Source organism: Pinus tabuliformis, chromosome X (genome assembly GCF_031772625.1).
Source record: "Pinus tabuliformis cultivar Carrire ecotype Pingquan chromosome X, CPIR1, whole genome shotgun sequence".
NCBI classification, from domain to species: Eukaryota; Viridiplantae; Streptophyta; class Pinopsida; order Pinales; family Pinaceae; genus Pinus; species Pinus tabuliformis.
The window spans coordinates 417,857,776-417,881,842 of record NC_142308.1 but is presented as its reverse complement, the minus strand read 5'-3'; the positions used below and the strand labels follow the sequence as shown (position 1 = coordinate 417,881,842).

General features: G+C 37.5%; 1 protein-coding gene and 1 long non-coding RNA gene across 2 annotated transcripts; both read left to right on the top strand.

The window, feature by feature from the left end:
• The first annotated feature begins 11,009 nt into the window (after positions 1-11,009).
• LOC149140330 (uncharacterized) lies at positions 11,010-11,571 on the top strand. Its single transcript, XR_016265244.1, has 2 exons — positions 11,010-11,315; positions 11,412-11,571. It is a non-coding gene; the product is annotated as an uncharacterized LOC149140330 (long non-coding RNA).
• Positions 11,572-21,651: 10,080 nt separating this feature from the next.
• On the top strand, positions 21,652-23,054 carry LOC149140329 (ATP-dependent DNA helicase RRM3-like). Its single transcript, XM_089450952.1, has 2 exons — positions 21,652-22,271; positions 22,886-23,054. The coding sequence occupies exons 1-2, from the start codon at positions 21,652-21,654 to the stop codon at positions 23,052-23,054; spliced, it is 789 nt and encodes a 262-aa protein (XP_089307078.1).
• The last annotated feature ends 1,013 nt before the right edge of the window (positions 23,055-24,067 follow it).

Genomic DNA, 24,067 nt, shown 5'->3' with positions numbered 1-24,067 from the left:
TAACTCTGGCTTCAAAGAGGTCTCATATAAGGTCAGATACCTCAAAACAAAAAGTTCAAGCCCTTTCAGACCCAGAGAGACTAGTTTCCAAGAGGGTTGGAAGGCCAGAAACTCCAGTTACACCAAGTCCTACACTGTTTGCACCTGGCAGCAGTTCAACACATCTTTCATCCAAACATTCACCTTTGTTTGACCAATAGTTACCTTTTACATCCACTTCATTTCAAGAACCCAACTGTTAAGAACAGTCTTTAGAGTTTGTTTGTTTCTCAGTATCTGTTATAGTTATTCAACCTGAACCTATAACTACATTGCCACGTTTTCATACTCCATTTACTCCTCAGGCAAGTTCTACATCTATTGGTACTCAAGTTTCAGTAAGTTCAGGAGCAAACATGGCAGCACCTGCATTCTTGTTGAATAGGTATGCACCTATTCAATTGCCACAACAGTTGAATCAAATGCCTCAATAATGCTTAAAAATTCTTCCTCGTTTCTTAGGGGAGGATGAACAAACAACAGAGAAGCATATAACAGTGTTTTGTAATTTTGCAGAAAACCTCAATGTTGAACACCTGGATGTTGTTTTAAGACTTTTTGTGCAATCCTTGGATGGTGAAGCAAGAAAGTGGTTTAAAGGGCTTCCTAATAACTCTATTCCTACATGGGAAGAGATGGAACGCCTTTTCACCAGAGATGGGGAGAGAAAAGAGACCATGGGTATTCACTCACAGAGTTTAATGCTATTAAGAAGAAATCTGATGAAAGTGTTGTTGAGTTCATCAGAAGGTTCAATAAAATTTACAACAGTCTTCCAGTGGAGATCAAGCCCCCTCCTGCTGGTGCAAAAATAACTTTTGCAGGGGCATTTGAATTAGATTTTGGGTTCACATTGAGGGAGAGAAGATCCACAACCCTTGATTAGATCCAAACTGATGCCTTAGAAATAGAAGAAAATCTGGTGGTTGCAGGTAAAGCACCAGAGACACAGCCTACTCAAGATAAGGGAAAGGGTAAAGAGGAATCCTCTCAAAGTCAAACATTAGAGGATATGAATAATGTAATTACAAATTTGTCTAATAAATTGATTAAATTGGAATTGGAGAGTAAGAATTCTCAGAGGCAAGCACAAAATAATAGAGACTTTAATCCTCAATATAGAAGACAACCTCTGCAAATTTTGCAGAAGGAGAGAAAAGACCAAGATCAGGTTCAAGCATCACTTTACTTAGAGGCAGATCTTGATGAAGTACCGGAGCATTCCAGGGACCATGATCATATTTCCACATTGTATGTAGTAGATGAAGATAAAATAGGTGTTGAGGGAGAAGAATATGCTAAAATAGATGCCATTTATGATGAGAATGAAATTGATGAATATTGGAAGCAGTTTATTGATTTTATGCAGGAAGAATTACATAAGAAATATGACTTGGGATCAAGGAAAGGATCTAGAATTCAAGAAATGAAGGTCATCAACAAGTTCCAGCTCCCCTACAAAATGTGACTCCACAAGAACCACAACCTGCAAAACAATTAAATAAAGGAAAGCAACAACAAAATACAAAAAGCAAGACTCAAATACTTCAAGGTGAGTCTTCTCAAGATAAAAGTGACAAAACTCCTTTAGAAAGAATTATTTGCATTGAATAGGAGATTTTAGTGATGAAGAAAAGTGAAGATGAAAATGAAAGGAATACTAAAAAAGTTCATGTGTTTAGTCGTACTAAAGAGTTTGAAAAAATCAAAGTTCAGGTGCTCCTCACAGAGTTGGTCAAGACACCAGTTTACCAAAGAGAGTGTTGAGTTTATCAATCTATCTTAGAATGTGAATATAAATGAAACTGTGAATCTACAAGAAGATAAACCAGTAGTGGTTTTTGGTCCATATGTGGAGGAGGTAGATTCTTCAACACCTCCTTTCTACATTTCTTTTCTGATTGATGATTTCCTCTTGCATAATTGTATGTTTGATTCAGGAGCTTCACATAACCTTATGCCACTATCAGTGATGAAACAATTAAACCTACAAGTTAATAAAACCTTGTAGAGACCTATATTCTTTTGACTCAAATAAAGTCAAGTGTCTAGGGGTCATTAAAGATATGGTGGTGTCACTAGCCCAGATCCCAGCTAGAAGCTTGGTAATGGATGTAGTGGTAGCAGATATCCCTGTTAGGTTTGGAATGTTGCTATCTAGGCCATGGGGGGCTAAATTGGGTGGTGTTTTGAAACTGGATTTTATTTATACTATCATACCAATTTTTGGTGGAGAAGAAAGAAGACTGTGCAAAGAAGCAAGATTTGTTAAAAAAATCATAAAGAACGAAGTAAGTAATTCACCTGTATATAGCCAAGAAAAAGATGACTTTTCTTGCTTCATGTTGCATGACAATGCAGAGTTGGCTAAAGATAACCAAAGGCAACTTACTCTAGCCAGTGTAAATATAGAGTTGCAAACAGAAGGGGTGTGGAAGTGCTTCTTTGATGGAGCCTATTCTAAAGAAGTAACGGGTGTTGGTTTCCTTTTAATTGCACTGAGAGGTAATATGATCCCTTTTTATTTTAAATTGGAGTTTGAAGTGACTAATAATGAGGCAGAATATGAATCCTTGATCATTTCTCTGCAAACAACAAAACAAATGGTAGTCCAGTCAATTTCTGTTTTTGGAGATTCAGAGCTGATTATAAAGCAAATAAAGAACCATTGTCAAACAAAAAACCCTAGGCTTAGGGCATACAGAAATGAAGTGTGGGATTTAGTTGAGAACTTCTTTGAGGCTTTTAACATACAGTTCATTTCAAGAGATGGAAATAGATTTGTAGATTCTTTGGCTGTGGCTACCAGTACTTTTAGGCCTCCTATAAATCCAAAGCTAAGATATGAGGTTGAAATGAGGCACAAGCCTTATGTTCCAGATAATATAAAACACTGGCATATTTTTGAGGATGATCAAAAGGTTAAGGAATTCTTGACTATGATTGAAGATTTTCATGGCATCGAGATTGATCAGGATGAAGATGAAACAATAGAAGGTGCAGAAGTAACTGGTTTGAAAATTTCCATAGTTAATCAAAAAATTATTCAATTGAAAGATAATATTCTGCCAGGGGGGGCTGTCCCTCTTGAAAGACTTTTTAACTCCAATGATGTAGCTGTTAGTTCAGAGAAAATTCCACAGGATGATCAGATTCAAGATCACAATATTGGAACCCAGAAGGAGCCCAAGCTAGTCAAATTATTTAATGGAGTTCCACTTAATTATAAGGAGAGATATATTGATCTTTTCAGGGACTATATTGATGTTTTTGCTTGGTCCTATGAGGATCTCAAAACATATGATGTAAGTATTATTCAACACAAGATTCCCTTGAAAGAAGGGATTAAACCATTTAAGCAGAAACTCAGGCAGATAAACCCTTTGCTTTTACCATTGATTAAGAAAGAAGTCAAAAAGCTGCTTGATGCCAAGATAATAGTTCCACTCTGGTACTCTGACTGGGTGGCCAAGCTATTATCTATAAAGAAGAAAAAGGGAGAAATAAGATTATGTGTGGATTTCAAAAATCTAAATAGGGCTTCCTTAAAAGATAACTATCTGTTACCTAAAATGGATCATGTGTTGTAGAAGGTAACTGGATTATTCAGAATGTCCATGCTGGATGGGTTCTCTGGGTATAACAAGGTGGCTGCTGATAAAGAAGATCAGAAAAAGACTGCATTCACAACTCCTTGGGGAACCTTTATGTATGCTCAAATGCCTTTTGGGTTGATGAATGCAGGTACAACATTTTAGAGGGTGATCGACATTGAATTTGTAGGTGATAAGTCTGTAATGATATACTTGGATGACATCATTTTTTTCTCTAAGTCTAATGAGAAGCATATGAACCATCTTAAAAAGAGTTTTGAGAAATGTAGAAAATTTGGGCTTTCTTTGAATCCTAAGTAGTATATTTTTGCTCTAGAAGAAGGCAAACTACTTGGGCACATTGTTTCTAGAGATAGAGTTAAGATAGATCCAACAAGGGTGCAAGCTGTGCAGAAAATACACCTGCCTAGGGGTAAGAAAGACATTCAAAAATTTCTGGGAAAAATAATTTTTTTAAGGAGGTTTGTGTCCAATTATGCTGAAATTGTAAAAGAGATTACCAATACGTTGAAGAAAGAAAATGAAGTACATTGGACCAAGGAAGCCAAAGAGTCATTCTCCAGGATTAAAGAAGCATTAAAAGTAGCGCCAGTTTTAATTAGCCTTGATTATCAAAAGCGTTTTCAATTTTTTTCATTTGCATCACTTAATTCGATAACTGTTGTTTTGTTATAGAAAAATGATGAAGAAAAGGAGCAACCAGTTGCTTTCTTTAGCATGATTCTCAAAGATGCTGAACTAAAGTACAATATTCTTGAAAAATAGGTATATGCTTTGGTAAAAGCCCTAAACTCCTTCAAGACTTATGTGTTGCAGTCACAGATAATTTCTTATGTACCAAATGATGCAGTAAAGGATGTCTTAGTCCAGAGTGATGTGGAAGGAAAAAGAAGAAAATTGATAGCCAAGATTCAAGAGTATGACCTGGACATAAAGCCCACAAAGCTGGTGAAAGGGTAGGGATTTGCAAAGATGTTGACAGAGTCAAATTTTCAGGCACTGGGAATCAACTTGCTAACACCTGTGAATGAGGAAATAATTGAAGAAGATGAAGAAAAATCAATCCCAGGTATGAAGGTTCGATATAAACTTTTATGTTTAGAATGGTAAAAGCACATAGTTCATTATTTATGTTTTCTCTCTTGTCCTCAATCTTTAGATAGAACAAGATATAGAGCATTAAAAATCAAAGCACAACCATATGTGATTGTAGAGGGCAGATTGTATTGGAAGGATCCTGTGGGAATTTTATTGTTATGTTTAACAGAGGATGAATCTATAGAGACCATTAAAGATTATCATGAGAAGTTATGTGGTGGACATTATAGTTGGAAAGCTACTGCACATAAAATCCTCCAGGCAGGGTTTTATTGGCCCACCCTATTTGGTGATATATACAAGTTTTTTAGAAGCTGTCAGAAGTGTCAGCTTTTTGCTGAGAAGAAAAGGTTAGCTCCCTTGCCTTTGATCCCAGTCTTCATAGAAGAACCATTCAAACAATGGGGACTAGACTTTGTTGGAGAAATTAACCCACCTTCAAGTGGAAAACACAAGTGTGTTCTTACAGCTATTGATTATTTCACCAAGTGGGTAGAAGCTATACCTACTAAAAGGGCAAATGGCGAGGTGGTGATGAAGTTTTTAGAGGAAAATATTTTCAGCAGATTTGGATGCCTTGTCAAAATCATAACAGACAATTCTCAAGTGTTCAGTTCAAGTAAGTTTGTGTCTTTTTGTCAAAAGTATAATGTTATCTTATCTCATTCAACAGCTTATCATCCACAAGGAAATGGATTGGCCGAATCCACTAAAAAAACATTGATGAGAATTCTTATGAAAACTATTACAGAGAATGAGAAAGACTGGGATTCAAAGTTAAAGTTTGCTCTATGGGTTGTCCGAGTGACTATAAGAAGGTCTACAGGCAAATCACCCTTTGAATTAGTGTATGGAACTCAAGCTCTGTTCCCTAGTCATCTTGTGAAGCCTGTGATTGTGATGATTCAGGAGGCAAAAGAAGAGCCCAATGCTCTGATAAGAAGAATGCATAAGGTAGTGGAGTTGAGTGAAAGCATGGATAAGGTAAGAGATAATTTGATTATGTATCAATCAAAGATGAAGGGTATTTTTGGCAGAAAGGCCAAGGAAATTGATTTTAAAGTTGGAGACTTAGTATTAAGGTGGGATACTAGAAGAGAAGTTAAGGGCAAACATGGGAAGTTTGATCCTATCTGGTATGGCCCATTCAGAATTATAGAAGCAAGGGCAAATAATACATTCTTCCTAGAGAATCTTGATGGTGAAACTTTACAACTGTCTATCAATGGGCAGTACCTCAAACATTATTTTCAATTCTGAAGCACAAGCATCCTATCATTATAGATACTGGAGTGAATTCATTGTACAAATTCCATAGAATTTAAATTGGCTAAGCAATATGTGACTCCATGCCGGAGGTGAAGGCACTGATCTGCGATTCAAAAGCACTATCCCTAGGTGGAGCCAGATGTTGTAGCATCCATTGTCATTTTAATTTTATTTTTAGTTTTATCTCAAAAAAAAAAAAAAAATATGTTCTAACAAAATTAAAGAAAATGTGGAAATCCGAAAGAAGTGATTTATTTCATATTATTGATGGCTTTTGAACGTGAGAAACCCAAGAGAAGATTTGAGCCATCCGATCGACAGGCAATAGGTCTAATTGTAATCGCGTGCTAACAAGCGCATAGGATAACTCCAAAATCGGGCGCAAGAAATTATAAAACCGAGTTAAAACCTCAGTTAATCAGGGTCGTCCGCTTGAAGGATTCAGATACAACAGTAATCACATGGTTAAAAAGGACAAATTTTAATCCAGAAAATGGACGCGATGGTTTATGGAATGTGATTTAATTCGTTGAAGTCCGGATCGATCACAGCCACTCATCAAGAAGGGACGAGATCCGATGGATATTGCGTCAAAAAGTGCATGTGTTTTATTATAAATTTCGGAGCCGAGAAGTCTATGAATTGCAGCTTTGTTTCCTTTAGTTTCCATGGGGAAGGTAAAGGTTTGTGGAAAAGGCGGACCCAATATGTTCTGAACTAGAGTTTGTTTCCTTTTGGGTTTCGTACATAAGCGTTTAATGACAGATTGACGATGATTGGTTGGGTTTCTTTTTGATTCCACCAATTAGAATGCTTCCGATATATACGTGGGCCATAAGGGTTTCTTTATGTTTTTTCCAGTCAGATTACTTCCAATATATATGTGGGCCCATAATCCACAGGTCTACACACGGAATTCTGTAAAGATGCAACTTTGCTGCGTTAAAGTAGTTTCACTGTCATCAAGACATCTACAGGATTACAATTTGCAAAATACAGGACCACATACTCAAGTCATTGATTCGAACAACGAGTAACCATCACTAGTCATATTATAATTTATGTTACTTCTTGCTATTTTTTTTTCTTGAGAAGAATGAGGTGTCTTTTACCCTCCAATGTAATGTTTTGTAATGAATGTTACTTTAGACAATTAGGAAATAGTTAAGCAGTTTGACAGTTTTGGTGGCTACCAACTGTCTCATGATGTATAAGAAGAGGCAAAATTATAGAAAAAGGGTTCGAATTTTGAAGAGCCTAGAGGCTATGCTATTGTATTCTTGATAAAATTGATGATTAATGAAAGAATCAAGAGTTTTCCACACATTGTTGGGTATGCTTTCGTAATTTCTTTGTTATGTGTCATCATGTGTCTTCCTTTTTTTAAGTATGGTAATGAAGCTACAGGTCTTTTTTTACTTATGTGAATGAATTTCAAATTCCTTAAAAGAGCGCTCCTGTACTTAAAGTTCCTACTTCTACATTTATTCTAAGTTACAGATAATAGTTTATGTGAAAAAAAAGCATATTGTCTCTAACTTCTAAAAGCATTCTTCACTCAGCATTTATATCCAGCAATCATATGGCATTCTGAGACTTTCATATCAGCGAAGTATTAAGGGTTAAAAGTCAGGCCCTTCAGGTCCTTCACTTGAGGATACATCATACAAATAAGTGACAAGAATAATAAACATTAATGTCTTAAGCACAATTTCTACATAGCCAAGAAATTGGTTTCCAAGGATAATTTTAGGGGCGAATGTTCGCCCTTTAGCGAAATTAAGGGGTTTTAAATTTTTAGTGGGCGAATATTTTGTATCATAGTACATTTTTACAAATCACCTCAAATAGCCCACCTTATTTTAAGGGAGATGGTAAAAAAGGTAAATTTAGCCCTTGAAATTAGGACTTACAACCTTCCATTCGCCCATTTTCAAGAATAGGTTTTATTTAAGTGAATCCATTCGCCCATTTTCAAGAATAGGTTTTATTTAAGTGAATCCTATGGGCCAAATACCATATTTATAAAAGAGGTATGGTAAATTCATAAAAATATAAATAAATGAGAGGTATGGTAAATAAATAAAACATTTTTTATATTTACTCCATAAGTCACCTTATATACATGTAAGGGTGTAAACAAATAAAAATATAAGTAAAGTGGAGGTATGGTAAATAAATAAAACGTCTTTTTATACTAACTCAAAAGGTATGGTAAAAAAATAAAAATATAAATAAATTAGACGTATCGTAAATAAATAAAACCTCTTTTATATTTAGTCCATAACCCTTGTTCTATTTATGAAGGCTCAAGAAAGAGGTTTTATTTAAGTGAATCCTATGGGCCAAATACCACATTTGTAAAAGAGGTATGGTAAATTAATAAAAAATATAAATAAACGAGAGGTATGGTAAACAAATAAAACATTTTTTTATATTTACTCCATAAGTCACCTTATATTTACGAACACTCACCAAAATGGCACATGGTATTGACCCATGGTATTCACCTGGAATGTAGCCTATTTAAATGGGGGAATTAAACCATCATGTAGCCTATTCTAAGGTTCACTAGGACTTTACAAAGTTTTATTATTTAGTGAAAGACTCGCCAAGATCTTACAAGATTTTATAATTGAGTAAAATATTCTAATAAAAATAAAAATGGCACATGGTATTGACCCATGGTATTCACCAAAATGGCACATGGTATTGACCCATGGTATTCACCAAAATGGCACATGGTATTGACCCATGGTATTGACCTGGAATGTAGCCTATTTAAATGGGGGAATTCAACCAGCATGTAGCCTATGCTAAGATTCACTACGACTTTACAAAGTTTTATTATTTAGTGAAAGACTCGCCAAGATCTTACAAGATTTTATAATTGAGTAAAATATTCGCCATGCTTGGTGAGAGATTCGCCAAAAAATTATATATACATATTATATTATTGATAAAATCGCCTTCCATTTTTCCTATATACCATGGAGATTTGCCCATTTATTATATTTATAAATTTAGGGGGGTTTCTTAAAATTTTCCCTGTTGGTTTCTTAAGGGACAACAAGCTCAATCGGTACTGTAGCATTGATAAAAGGATTTTAGGAGGCTGGAAAGCTTACTATGATCATGAAAACAATTGTAAGTCGGCTGATATTTGGGTATGGAATAAAAAAATGTTCCTTTTTAAGACTTTCGTAACCCTTGCTATTTTATATGAATGTGAGGTTTGGGGCTGTAATATATCTAGAGAGTCGTGGAGGAAGAATGAGATGATCCAAAAACAATTTATAACTTACAACCTCAAGCTTAATGGAAATACTCCCTACCCTATTCTCTTGATTGAAGCTAGCATTTCCCCTATTAAAAGCATGACTATATTTAGTTATTTGATGTATAAGAAGTTTTACACCATGGAAGCCAAGAAGTTCCCCAAAATTGCTTCTAAATCTTGCCAAAAAACCCCCATCTGACTCAAGCGAGGTTGGCATAAGGATGCTCAATTCTGGCTCGACCATTGGGGGATAAAGGAGGAGATCATCTTGGAAAATAAGGATAATATTAAAAACGGTATTACTTCCAAATTTAAGGATAAGTTATGGGATGATAAAGAGCTAGAGGGGAAAATGAAGCTAAGGTATTATAAGGAGGTGATTAACCTCACTCTTGCTAACTAGAATTATCTTTTTGTGTTGACCAATGCTAAGAAGAAAATGAGCATTGTAAATATAAGAACTAACTCTCATGAGGTTTGAAGTGAAATCGAGTGTTGGTATATTCCTAAACACCTTAGGACAATAGAATCTCCCCCCTTTGCAATGCTAAGAGAGTTGAAGATTAAAAACACTTTCTCTTGGATTGCCTGACCATGACTCACATCTTTTCTTTTCAAAACATTTTCCATGCTACCAACATTCTTGACCTATTAAGTCAACAAAACCATAATGATCTTAAGATGCTTCTCTCCCTTCTTTTTTATCATAGAAATAAAAAATGAAAGAGCCTTAGTTAATAGGTTACTTTCTTAAGGTCCAATAAACCATATTAGTCTTAATGGACATTAATCATCATCATGAACAACATTGTATTATAAAAATTCTTGTGGAAATATAATTTTCAAATATTTTTTTATCAAATGTATTTAAAATATATTTTTTAAAATAGGTATATTGTAATCATTTTGGGTCAAAATGCTTTGACTTTTAATTAATTTGCAATTCTTTAGAAACTATTTCCAAAGTTTATTAAAGTTTTTGTAAAATTAAATATTCAACTTATTTTTTTAGAAATTGAAAATTATTTCTTGAATTTTTAAAATTTGAATTTCTAATTTTTGATTGGTGGATAACTAATTTTATGTGGTTTAAAATTAAAATCTCATAATTAAAAATTGTTAAAAAAAAATCTCTAAATGCTAAGTATCCTCATAAATTAATTAAAAAAAAAAAAAATCCAAAGTTACGGATTTTTCCATAATTAACATTTTCTTTTCAAAAAATAATAATTTGTTGCCATTATGTTTCAAGCTTTTACTAACCATGACCAATTTAAAAAACAAAAGTAACAACTTGCATATTATACTGATTTATCCTTGCTGATTTTATTTAATTTTTTCCCTTGCTGATTTTTGTTATTAAATGGACTTGGTTCAATCATTTTCCTCAATAAACCTTACCTATATCATATATTTTCACAATTCAATTTTAAATCATGATGCAATATAAAAAATAAAATCTAATTCAACACTACAATAAATAAGATTTTCTCTTTTTTCTTCACAATTTTAATCATTATTTAAAAATATAAAATAAAAAATAAATTTTAGGAATTCTTTGCACTCACACTTAAGCATTTGTGTAACTAATTTTTTTGTTTTAATTAGGCCGATAGGCCTTCCTTTGGAACAGACTTTCGTCGTTCCTTTCACTCTCGTGCTGACACGTGGCATCGGATTCTGAATGGCCCCTTCGCTCCTCATAGTGACACGTGGCATCGGATTCTGCAGGAGTTTTTCAGTCTCGTGCAGGTAGAAAACCAGGAGTTTTTCAGCGGGACGGTTCTGCGAGGGAGTGGCGGAACAGTTCTGAGGGAGTGGCGTCGTGGATATTTATGTTCTGCGAGGGAATGGCGGCGTCGTCTAACTGTTCTGGGGTTCCTATGGATGTTAGAGCACAACCTCATTCACGGTTTATTTTCCAGTTTCTTCGACAGCCTGACGCCCTGAAGACAGTCCTCACATTTTGCAAGCGCAAGGAAAAGTTCATCAGCGCATTTTTACCTGTGACAGAGGTGATCGCTATTTCTGTGTTCATTTTCTTTTCATTCATTCTATCCATCGGTCTGTTGAATGCAACTATTGCTGCTGCGTCTTTTTTGGTTATGAAGAGAGGCGGCTTTCTCCACTACAGCTACGGTTTTGACCCCTGCTGCCAACTCGCTGCAGGTAGCTTTCATCACGTGGTCAATTTTTACCCTAAATCCCTGACGCCCTGAAGACAGTCCTCCTATTTTTACCTGCAAGTTTAGCCGTGACAGAGGTGATCGCTCCAGGCAAGTTCGTTCATGGTTTCTTTCTTAGTCTTTGGATGTTTATTTATATATGAAATTTTTTTGTTCCACAATAATGCCTTAACCACCTATCTTCTCTGTGGTTATGGACTGTTATCTTATTCCTTCTTTATAATCTCTTATTTATTTATTTATCTCATTATAGTTAGACCAGTCATCAGCAGAGGTTCTGTTGTAAAACCTTAATTTGACAGTCTGTTCAAATATCGTTTACAGCAAAATCTCTAACTCGTGTATACGCACATCACGTCAATTCCCTTAGTTTGTGCATTGGACAGAGATAGAAATCCCTAGACTCAAGCAGATGATTCCTTAAAATTCTGGCCTATACTGCCCTCCTTTTTACGATGAACTGTGCACATGCATCTCATATGGCCTCCGTGTTTTGTTGGTAAATGGCTCTTTCTTAAGGAAATGGACTCGACCTTTGGCTTAGATTGCCCAACAACAGAGGTTGTTCTGTTAAATATGTCGAGTATTCCTCACCTGGTCTCATCTGTTGAAATACTCGGTATCTGTTGCTTATCAAGGATGCTAAGACTCCCACTTAATCTCAGATTAGATAGATAATTCTACTGGTCAAATTAACACAGCTATGTCTTAAAGGTTTTTGAACCTGGGTGTGAGCTATTAAAACTGGACACCTATGTCTTCAAGGTTTTTGAACCTGGGTGCGAGCTATTAAAACTGGACACCTTGTAACCTGGTATAGGTAAAATATTGCACCAACATTGGCTTTCAACAATTTTCGTTTTCTTTAAAATGGTCTTACAGATCTTCAAGTCATAGATAGTAAATTTGGTCTTCAATCCTGATAGCTTTACCTTGTTATAGTTCTTTCTTGATATAATTATGATTTTACTCGTCTTTCTGAGTATTCTGAGTTTGCTAAACAAGTCTTATCGAGATGTAAAATTGCAAGTCCAAAATTACCTTGACTATTTTGAAATCCCTTAAAAAGTCTTTGATATTTTATTTCGTAGGGAGTGCATGTTGAATTTCAAACTACCAATGTTTTAGAAGCTCGAATTGGACTTGAATAGGTCCTGGATCAAACTAGACTCAGATCGGTATCGGCTGAGGGCTAGGTTTATGAATTGTTTCTGTGAACAGGTTCACAGAAACGGATCCCCTGGAGAAGGAAACAGATGTTGGGCCCAAGAAATGGATCCCAAATATTCCAGGGGTGTTTTTGACCAGTTGATACCCGAGAAATTGATTTTTTAATGAAAAGCTTCATCCGATACTACTTAAGGTTAAATCCTAATCAAGGTTTGATTTATCCTTATGTCAATACCTGTTCTCAATGTCTAATCGATTCTTATGTGCTGCGATGTTGGTCACTTACACTTTTATTTAGTCATGTCATATCCTTCAAGAAAACCACATTCACCACTATCATGGACATGTAGACGTGGCTTACAAAACTGTTATGAGTCATGACCTGCTTACATGCTTCTGCCGAAATGGTCCTTAACATCATCAATAATCAATGATGGTAATAACTTATCAAATTATCAGTTACAGTACATGGACGGTGAATATTAATATGTATGAGAATTCTCTTTTTTGGTTATGGTTAGAACATGTAATTCTACTCTTGTGATTCGTGAATGGCTTTGAATCTTGACTCTGTTCTTTTATTTTATTAAAAAAACATTTTTATGTCCTTTTTACTTGTCATTTCCATGCCATATTTGGATCCTGGCTTTTCATAAATCTGGTGGATCTCCATCTGGATCTGTATCGATATTCTGGTAACTTAGCTAAAAAAACATAAAATGTTAATTATTTTAATGGAGATTTTAAACAATCAAACTGGCTGGTTGGGCCCTGGTCAAATTGATTAAACCAGCAGATTGAACAGGTTGAACCTGTTCACAACTCAGTTTGAGGTCCCCAAGGAGTGAACTGGACAAACTGCAAATTACTATTTCTCGTAGTCATGTGTCATTGTAGAAAACAATTTTAGTTGCTCATGTTTAGCTCTGATGCTGTGTTCTTGGTGGCTGTCCCAGTGATATCACTGTAACAGGGAAGCACATTTGTCTTGATTGAGTTTTCTTGTCTGTTGGTAAAAATGTGGTGATGCCCAAGAAAATATTGGTTTGAATCAAACTACATTCAGAAGCCTAGATTGATGGTGAGGAGATCGAATATTTGGGGCTTTTGATGCTGAGCATTCACTTTGAAAGTCCACTTACCCATTTTGGAGGATACATAGAGATTGTACTTACTGGTTTTTGTGGAGGAAAGGAGTACTTGGGAGGCCTTTAGAGGCTGGATGTGGCATCTTGAAGGGCCTTCTTTGCATCATTTGTGGAGGGAGAAACTGACATACTAACAATTGCACACCTAAGGATAGTTAGGAGGTGAGGGAAACCACGTTCCCTCCAAGTGCCAGTTTTGAAAAAGCTCCATGAGCTCCTATTTCTAAATTGGTCCCTTTTGAATGTATGCAAATTCAAAATTACAGAGAGTCTGTTCTGAAAAATCCACTTGCAGTGTTTGACAATTTTGTTTCTTCATAGAAAAGTCATAAGAGTGCAAACTTTGAGGCCGGATTAACAAGCTTTCATGTGCCTTGAAATTGAAACATAAGTGTGAAAGCAATTTGAAAAACTTAAGGGCAGTTTGAATTACTCCTCTTTTGCAGATCGCTGCATTTAGGTGGATTGGTCAGGCTGCAAATAAATAGAATCTGCCCATAATAGTCCGCAATCTGGCCACTGTTATGTGACTGATGGAATCTGATTGTTGGTATGGTCTGGCCGCTGTTTTCAGGCTCCTGTTTCTGATAGTTCTTCTATATGCCTGCACTGAAGGACTGTGTGAACTTTCAGATTCAATAGCTATACATGGTGTTTGAAGAGCATGTTCACTATATGCAATGCCTGCTTTTCAACATCCCTAAAATGTGCAGAAATGCACAAGCACAGTGAGTACACCCGCATATAGCATATTAAAGAAAAAAAAATTGTGCATTGTTCACATGATACTTAATATATCATAAATTATTACAAAGCCATATGGAGTCCAGTCAGCCTTTTAGAAGGGTCTGGAAAGGGTAAATTAAGTGAGTGAAATACATGGCAAATGCCTTGATTGAACAAGATCTCTTAATGTGTAGGATCAGTATTAGGATTGGCTGAGAAATTTTCCTATTTCATTGATGTTTTGCCGGTACTGCAAGAATATAAGCATTTTTGAGCCGCTTAAGGTGCTTCTAAATTCCAACAATATGTAGCTTTTCCCTGAAGAAAATGGGAATTGAATTACTCCTCTTTTGCAGATCGCTGCATTTAGGTGGATTGGTCAGGCTGCAAATAAATAGAAACTGCCCATGATAGTCCGCAATCTGGCCACTGTTATGTGACTGATGGAATCTGATTGTTGGTATGGTCTGGCCGCTCTTTTCAGGGTCCTGTTTCTGATAGTTCTTCTATATGCCTGGACTGAAGGACTGTGTGAACCTTTAGATTCAATAGCTATACATGGTGTTTGAAGAGCGTGTTCACTATATGCAATGCCTCCTTTTCAACAGCCCTAAAATGTGCAGAAATGCACAAGCACAGTGAGTACACCCGAATATATCATATTAAAGGAAAAAAAATTGTGCATTGTTCACATGATACTTAATATATCATAAATTATTACAAATCCATATGGAGTCCAATCAGCCTTTTAGAAGGGTCTGGAAAGGGTAAATTAAGTGAGTGAAATACATGGCAAATGCCTTGATTGAACAACATCTCTTAATGTGTACAATCAGTATTAGGATTGGCTGAGAAATGTTCCTATTTCATTGATGTTTTGCCGGTGCTGTAAGACTATAAGCATTTTTGAGCCGCTTAAGGTGCTTCTAAATTCCAACAATATGTAGCTTTTCCCTGAATCAAATAACAAGCATTTTGTTAACGTGGATTACCTTCGGTCGTTAATATGAGAGGTTATTCTCCTCCCCGTGTAGGTTGTGCCCTTATTATTGTTTCACCATCAACAATTAACCTTCTTAGATTAGATTCCCCATTCATGTCACATCTTCTTTGACTAGAATTCTGTATTGTGCTGAAATTGATGAATTGCAGGTACTCCCCTCACGGGAAAAAGAAACCTCTTGTTCTATTATGGAGACAACCTTGACACCGAATGCCATTCCTCTATTGCTGAATGGTTGCACCGAGATTCAACCACTACTTCAAATAATCGATGTAGGTTCCGTTACCTCATTGAAAACAACATCCTCGCACTTCCACATTACTCTATCTGATGGAGCACATCAACATAAGACTTTGCTACCATCCGCATATGGCCCACAAGTTGTCTCTGGAGACATCCAAATTGGATCAATAATTTTGCTCAAAAAAGCAGCTTGCACAGTGCTCCAAAACTCCTCGTAAGGCCCACCATTTGAAATCACCCTCTTTTACTTTTTTCCCGCCTAGCCGTTTTTTGCATCAAACGAAGGAAAATGGAATCTTTATTAATTCATTTCTTACTTGTTTACATAAGGTCCATCCGAGTCGTTGAGCTTGAAGTTGTGAAGCGCACAGCAGCATTGATGAAGGACACATCGACGCTGCAACATGCACAGCCGGGTTCAGCCCAATTTAGCTCTTCGTCAGCTAAAGATACCTTGCCCTCTTCAGTTACCCCACCAACTACGGCAACAACTACAACAATTCCATTCACGGCACTCAACCCTTACCGAAAGTATTGGTCTATCCAAGGTAGAGCATCTGCGAAGACATCATTGAAGTCATACAACAATGTGCGAGGCTCAGGAAAAGTTTTCGGATTTGACCTTATCAACCGTGATAAGGAAGAGATCCACCTTTCTGCATTTGCTGAACTGGCCGAATCTCTTTACAATCTAATTCAGGTTGGGCAACTATACATTGTATCAAATGGCACAGTGAGAGAAGCAAATCCAAACTACAACCACCTCAAGAACAAATGGGAGATTTACTTGTCTGCTGCTTCCACTATCAATCCATGTCCTACAGATGATCCAACGTTTCCCTACCAGAGCTTTCACTTCAAGAATATTGCTGACGTAAAAAATGCACCTCCAAATACAAATGTAGATGTCATTGGTGTTGTTACTTCCACGTCACCTGCATCAACAATTCGACGAAAAGATGGAAGTGAGACATTAAGGAAAACACTCATACTAAAGGACAGGTCGGGTTTTAGCATTGATGTAACATTATGGGGAGAACACTGTGACTATATCGGACAACATCTTTCTGAATTCTACTCTTTCGACAACCCACCAATTCTTGCAATCAAAGGAGGCCGCGTGTCTGAATTTAATGGCACCACAATAGGGACGATACCAACGACCACTCTCACAATAAATCCACAGATTGAAGAAACTCAACAACTACATGCATGGTTCCGTGAAACCGGCTATAGCTCTTCTTCTCCATCTTTGAGTAGAAACTATGGTGTTGCTTCGAAACGTACCCTACCACGAAAGATGTTTCATGAGATTGCTGGCATGCAGCCCTCTAATAAAGCAATCTGGGTTTCAGTTCGAGCAACAATTACTGCTCTTCATATGGATGACTTCTACTTTCTAGCATGTCCACTAGATTTCAATGGAAAACAGTGCATGAAGAAGGTTGTGGAGCATTCTAACAATCTTTGGCATTGTACAAAATGTAACGGTGACTTCCCAGAATGTGACTACCGTTACAAACTTAAAATTGATCTACATGACCACATCGGGAATCTATAGAACGTCACAGTTTTCAATGATGCAGGGAACGAGCTCATGGGCATCACAGCTAAAGACCTGTTCCTACTTTCTATCGAACCAACTGATCTACAGGAAATTTGTGGCCGGATTTCAGGGCACCGCTTCCAACTAACACTTTCCATTAAAACATATTACTTCAACGGTGTTCAACGCTTGCAACCAACACTGATCAATTCAGAGGAAATTCAATATGCCTCTGCATGCAAGGAAGCACTCACTGACATTCAAGCACTGATCGCTTCAAAACGACCTATTGTTCGCCGCCTGTGAACTTTTTCTTAGGGCGTCATCTACCACGCCTTTTTGTACATAAACAAACATTTCCACACAACTAATTGTCTCATCTTTGTAAATTACACACCCATGTTTTTATGATGAACCCTGTAGTTTTCAATGCAAATACTCTCTTCCATTCATTCCAACATATGTATGTTTGCCATTTACATTTTACGTAATATAAATATCAACAGATGTAAAGAGTCACTACATATCTTTGTCGTTCGTTGTCTACATGCTACACATTGATCCCTTGCTTCCTAAGCTATTCATTTTATCGCTCAAACATGTCAAACAACAATTTTTGTAAGAAAAGGGAACAAATTATTTTTAATCTTGTTTCTCTCCTCTCAATGATAGATACTGAAATAACATATGGTTTCATATCATTCCTAATTGCATGTTTTCCCTTCTACCTAATCTACCTATCTTCACCGATGTTGAACTAAAAAAATTTAAATCTATGTTCAAAATATAATGTTCCAATTTCACAATGGATGTGCACACAATAAAATGAGATACCAAACATGCACTACTTGTTTATGAAAACTAACAACTACTACTTGTACTTGTTTAGATATGCCACCAAACAATCAACTTGCGGACAAAAACAAGCGGCGGCGTATTCTTTATGCACAACAAAAGGATCAAATAAATGCACGACGTCGACTACTTTATGAACAACACAACAACCTTACTACTTCCTCTACATCCCTTCCCACCTCAAATGAATATAACCCTCCCCTTAACGAAGAACACCGTCGCTTTCGAGAAAGGATTGATGGACTTTCTACCTTGCACGTTTGCACAACATGCAAGGAAGCATACCCAGGAATGAAAACAAAGCTCTTCCACAATAGACTCACTTGTTTTCGTTGTGCATCATCTAAATCTACCAATCGTTTTTCTGAACTAAACAACATGGACCCTGGAGAACAACCCTTTGTCCTTCACCAATTAACCCAAGTTGAAGAAATGCTCATCGCACGTGTCAACCCCATTCTACAAGTCACTCATTCCCGTGGTGGTCAATATAAATATAGTGGCCATACAATTAGTTTCCCTCAAGATATCACCAGTATTGCCAAATACTTACCCCGGATGCTCTCTGACTTAGACATCCTCATTGTGAAAAGGCAAAATACATCTGAAAAGGCTTACGAATTCTACGTTTGCAAATCACGTGTCCTTGCAGCCCTTGAATACAAAATAAAATATGACCCTTACTACCGTGATGTTCAGTTGAATTCATCTACAATTTCTACGCTGCCAGATCTCCCTACAGACATTTCTTCTCTTCTCCACAATGTAACCACCTCCTCTTTTGAACCCCATCAAACCACTACTGATTCCACTTATAATCCTGATGATGACATGCTACCTCCATTAGAAATACAACCCCCTTCTTTCGTTCCAGTCCTCCCAAATTCATGTACCGAGCGTGACCACATTTGTAACTATTTGCACTCGACCCATTCAAGTTCAACAAGCTCTATCGATTGGCCTCTGATATCTCCAACCGCTATAAATGAATACAAAACCATCAGCCTCCTTGCCATGGCATTCCCCACACTCTTCCCTACAGGCATTGCAATGATCATGCAACCAAGACTTACAAAAGTTGAAATGCATGAATATGCTTTGCACTTGCTTCACTACCATGATAACCGCTTTGGCCAACACCCAAGATTCCACTACTATCTTTATAACATTCTAATGCGCCACCGCAGCCAAGCAACAACCAGTGTTTTCGTGAAGAAGTACATTGAGAACAACTTGCCAACAACGGTGTCAGACCTATGCCAGTGTCTTCATGACTCTCCAGGTTCAAGATTGCCAGAGCAAATAATGAGGTTTGGGTCAGCTCTACGAGGAACACGGTCTTTCTGGAACAAACGCCGATCTGAGCTGACTGACATGATCACGCAAATAGGAAGCCCAACATTCTTCTTCACTCTCAGTGCAGCTGATACTAAATGGCATGACTTGCACACGATCATGCCCACAAGTGTTCAGTCCACTTCAGTCAACCCCTTCCAATGGAAAATCCAAAACATAATTAAAAACCCACATCTAACAGCCCAATATATGCATTGTAGATTTACAATTTTCCTTGAAGAAATCCTTCAAAAAGGCCTCCATGCAACCGACTACTGGTGCAGGTATTATTTAATATCCATATCCCTCTATATTAATTTTATACATTGCATATACATGTCTTAACTGATTGTACCCTTCATGTTATATTCAGATACGAATGGCAACATAGAGGATCCGCACACATTCATGGCTTCCTTTGGCTACAAAATGCACCAGACATGGACACACTTGATTGGGACAATGCATTAGAAATTGCTAATGCACAGAAATATTTCGACCACTACGTAACTGCTTGGAATCCACGTCAGGCAGAACACCGAACTATTCCGCTTCACCAGTCAACAATTCATAACCCGTGTCTCCTTGACACAGCAGCAATATTCGCATCCAATCAATTTGAAGACTACACAGAGCTTGTCAACTGCGTTCAACGTCATACAAAGTGTCATGAATCTTCCTGTCTGCGTAAGAAAGACAATGTGCTTAGCTGCCGATATGGAGTACCATGGGAATTGAAGTCCACTTCTTCACTTTTCATTGATGATAAGGGTCATAAAACCTATGTCCCTACTCACAATGATGAAAGATTGAATATTCACAACGCCGATCTACTCTCTATTTGGAGAGAAAATGTTGATTGCCAACCAGTCCTTTCTCGCCATGCTGTATTGAAATATATTTCAAAATATGCAACAAAAGCAGAGACAAGATCTGAGAGCTACCGTCAAATGCTATCGCGACTATCACAAAGTGCCCTTCCAGAAGCACCTACTAGTGGTGTCATCCGGAAACTCCTTACAGAAACCATTGCAGATAGAGACATTGGTGCACAAGAAATATGCCATATGTTACAAAAGCTACCTCTCTCTCTTTGCAGCCGTACATTCCATTCTTTGAATGTCAACAGGGCTGTTTTCAAACGTGTTTCGCAAGATACTGAAAATCCTGGTTCGACACCCAACTTTATCGTTGCGTATATGAACATGCCTGCCTCACTAGAAGCACTGCCCCTCCTTGAAGCTGCTCGCTCGTGGTCATATTCTGCCCAGCGGAGAAGAAACCACTGGAAACACATATTCCCCCCAATGATTGTACATGTCTTGCCCCATTACAATGTCATTCCTTCCTCTACTAATCCTTCTTATGCCACCTTCTGTTGGAGTGAATTACTCTTGTATTTCCCCTTCCGAACACTCCCTGATGATATAGGTTCAACTGATGCAGAAATTATTGCACACTGGGAACAAAAAAAGGGTGCATATACACCATGGCATGTCCATCACGAACCCGAAAACCCGCAAAGCCCACCTACTGAAGATCAACCTACCCCACACACCCCCCCTGATTCCATTCAGATGGATGAATGGTAAATCCTCTCTCAACTACACCCAAGTTACAATATTGCAATTGATGACCTCGACATGATTGGCTACCGCGACTTCGATGTCAACCATAATTGGTCACAAAATACTGTCCCTCCCCCCTTGCAAGAAACTGCCATCAATTTCATTGAATTCAACCGCTCACCCATTGAAAACCAACATCATTCATTTTCCAACCTTCTCCATGAGCATACATTATCCCCTACCCAAAGCATAGCTTTCACCGCTGTTTTTTCACACTTCAAAACCCCTTCGCCAAAATCCCCACGGAAGATCATCGTACAAGGAACAGCTGGCATAGGAAAATCCCATTTGATTAAATGCCTTCACCAAGCATTTGTGGAAAACTCGCCAGCCAACAAAAACCCTTTATTGTTACTTGCACCAACCGGCGTTGCAGCTTTCAACATAAATGCCCTCACAATTCATTCTGCCCTTCATATCCCTATCCAGACAATGCATCCTCTTGAAGGCCCAGCCGCTCCTATACTTGCAAGAGCAACTCCATCATGTAGAATACATCCTCATTGACGAAATGAGCTTCATTGGTCCAAAAATGCTTTCTCGCATTGACGATCGTCTAAGAGAGGCATTCCCTCTTCATCGGAATACACCATTTGGTAATCGCTCAATTATCCTTGTCGGAGATTTAGGCCAACTCCCACCTGTAAAAGACATTCCTTTATATGCTGGGACATCGCGTGGCATTGCACTTTGGCGCAGCTTCGACATATTCATAACACTTTCAACCGTTTTCCGTCAACAAGGAGCTAGCTCGTCCCAAGTTGCTTTCCGGCAAATACTTGCAAATCTTAGGAATGGAATATCTACACTTGAAGATTGGCAACATCTAATGTCAAGAACAAGTCCCTCTCTTACACATGAAGAGAAATGCACATTCGACGAGTCCATGCACCTATTCGCGACAAACAACGCAGTTGTCTTGCATAATAAGAAAATGCTCAAACAATTGAACATCCTAGTAGCACTTTGCTCTGTGGAACAACAAAGACAGAGAACTCCTACTACAACAGAAGATGAGCACCTACCTGCAAAGGTGCTCTTATGCAGTGAACAAAAAGTTATACTCACCAGCAACTTATGGGTACATGTAGGCCTTGTCAATGGCGCGCTTGGGAAGGTCGTCTCAATATTGTATTCAACTGATTCAAAGCCCCCAGCATTACCATCCTTTGTGGTTATTGACTTTCAACAATACAAAGGAACACCATGGGACATTTCACACCCAACATATGTACCCATTCCTCCCATCACAAGGGGTGCACACCGTCAGATACCACTTCAAATGGCATGGGCTTTAACGATCCACAAGTCACAAGGAATGACATTAGACAAAGCAACAGTGGACATCGGAACCAGAGAACGCCAAGGGCTAACATTCACTGCAATTTCAAGAGTGCGGTCACTAGCGGACATACACATCAATCCAGCATTCCCATTCTCCCGTATTGCACAAATGCACAAGAATCCATATCTTAAGCGTAGACAGCAAGAGGAATTATTCCTTGCATCAAAATCTATCCAGGATAATACACTTTAGCCAATCATACAACCTGCCTTCCAGAATTACCCACATGGTAAACACCACTCACTACATAACGAAGTTTCACATAGATTTCTTGCTATTACATTTAATTTCATATGATTTTATACTCATTTGGAATCGTTTAATTTATTTCGAATTTTCAAACAAAATCGTCAAACATATTCATTGTCAGTTACAGTGTTTCCTTTTTGGATGCCAACAGGTATGAATACATGCTACCTTCGACAGTTGTACGAGTGCTGCGAAGAAATCCAACAACAAGAACTTACATTACAAGATATGCAGACAAGGATCCTGCCACAACCATCCATGCCACTTTACCGTTTGCGCCCAGCAATTACGTTGTTAAAGAATATAAGGAAACTACTTAAGCTTACAATTCACATCCATGAAAGGGATGCACACAGGCAGATGCGACATCAACTGCAGGAACAGCTCGCACAACATGGCACCACAATAAACACTAACTGGTGTTGCCGATGCCATGGCCCATCATGCATATATGATTAGCGGCTCTTTCTCAATTACATCTCTACATAATGCTTTTATTGTACATATGCATACAAGCCAACAAAACTTTCATTGTATATATCTTTACTTATATCTGGCATGTTTAGTTATATCTTAATAGAACTGTTCTCTGTTGTATGAACAAAGAGTATTCAAGTACATGGCCCACTGCTCCTTGTTTTGGGTTTTATGATTCAACCAACAACTTTTTTTATAAATAAACACGTTTCTCACTTTAGATAGGTCGATGTTTACAACAACCTATTAGGGAAATTTTCATTCAGCTCTTTAATTCTTTCTATTAGTGTTAATAGGGTCAAAATCTGCATATTGTATTTTATCATTTACCCAGTTGATGACTAGCTCTGAAACTCCCAGTATCTGGATTTGAGCAGTACCTTTCTTAATTGTTAAATTTTCCAGTATCGAAAATACACTTAACTCTGCCCAGTAGTTGGTACCTTCTGCCAATGCAACTTTGAAACAGAAACTATGGTTTTCCTTCAGAAATAACACACGTCCAGCACCACAAATCCCTGGAATTTAAGGCAATTTTATGTCTCATGCATTTCAGATTCATGTTTGCAATTAAAATAGTAGATGAGGATAGTTCTTGACAGTAGAGGTTTTCTCTTTATAATGAACTATTTCTTTTATTCTGGGCTCTTCACATGCTTGGTGATGCATGTTAAAGTGCCAAGTATTCTGAGTTGAGTCAAACAACGGAACAATTACAGAAGTCCTAATGTGCTTGCTAGGCTGCAATCAGCCCACTGTACAAGAAAAAGGAACAGCTGTGCTATGGGGCTCTATGATAATCTCATTTGAATGCAGGCGCCATCCTACTCCCTTGTAAATGAAGATCCCCTGCATA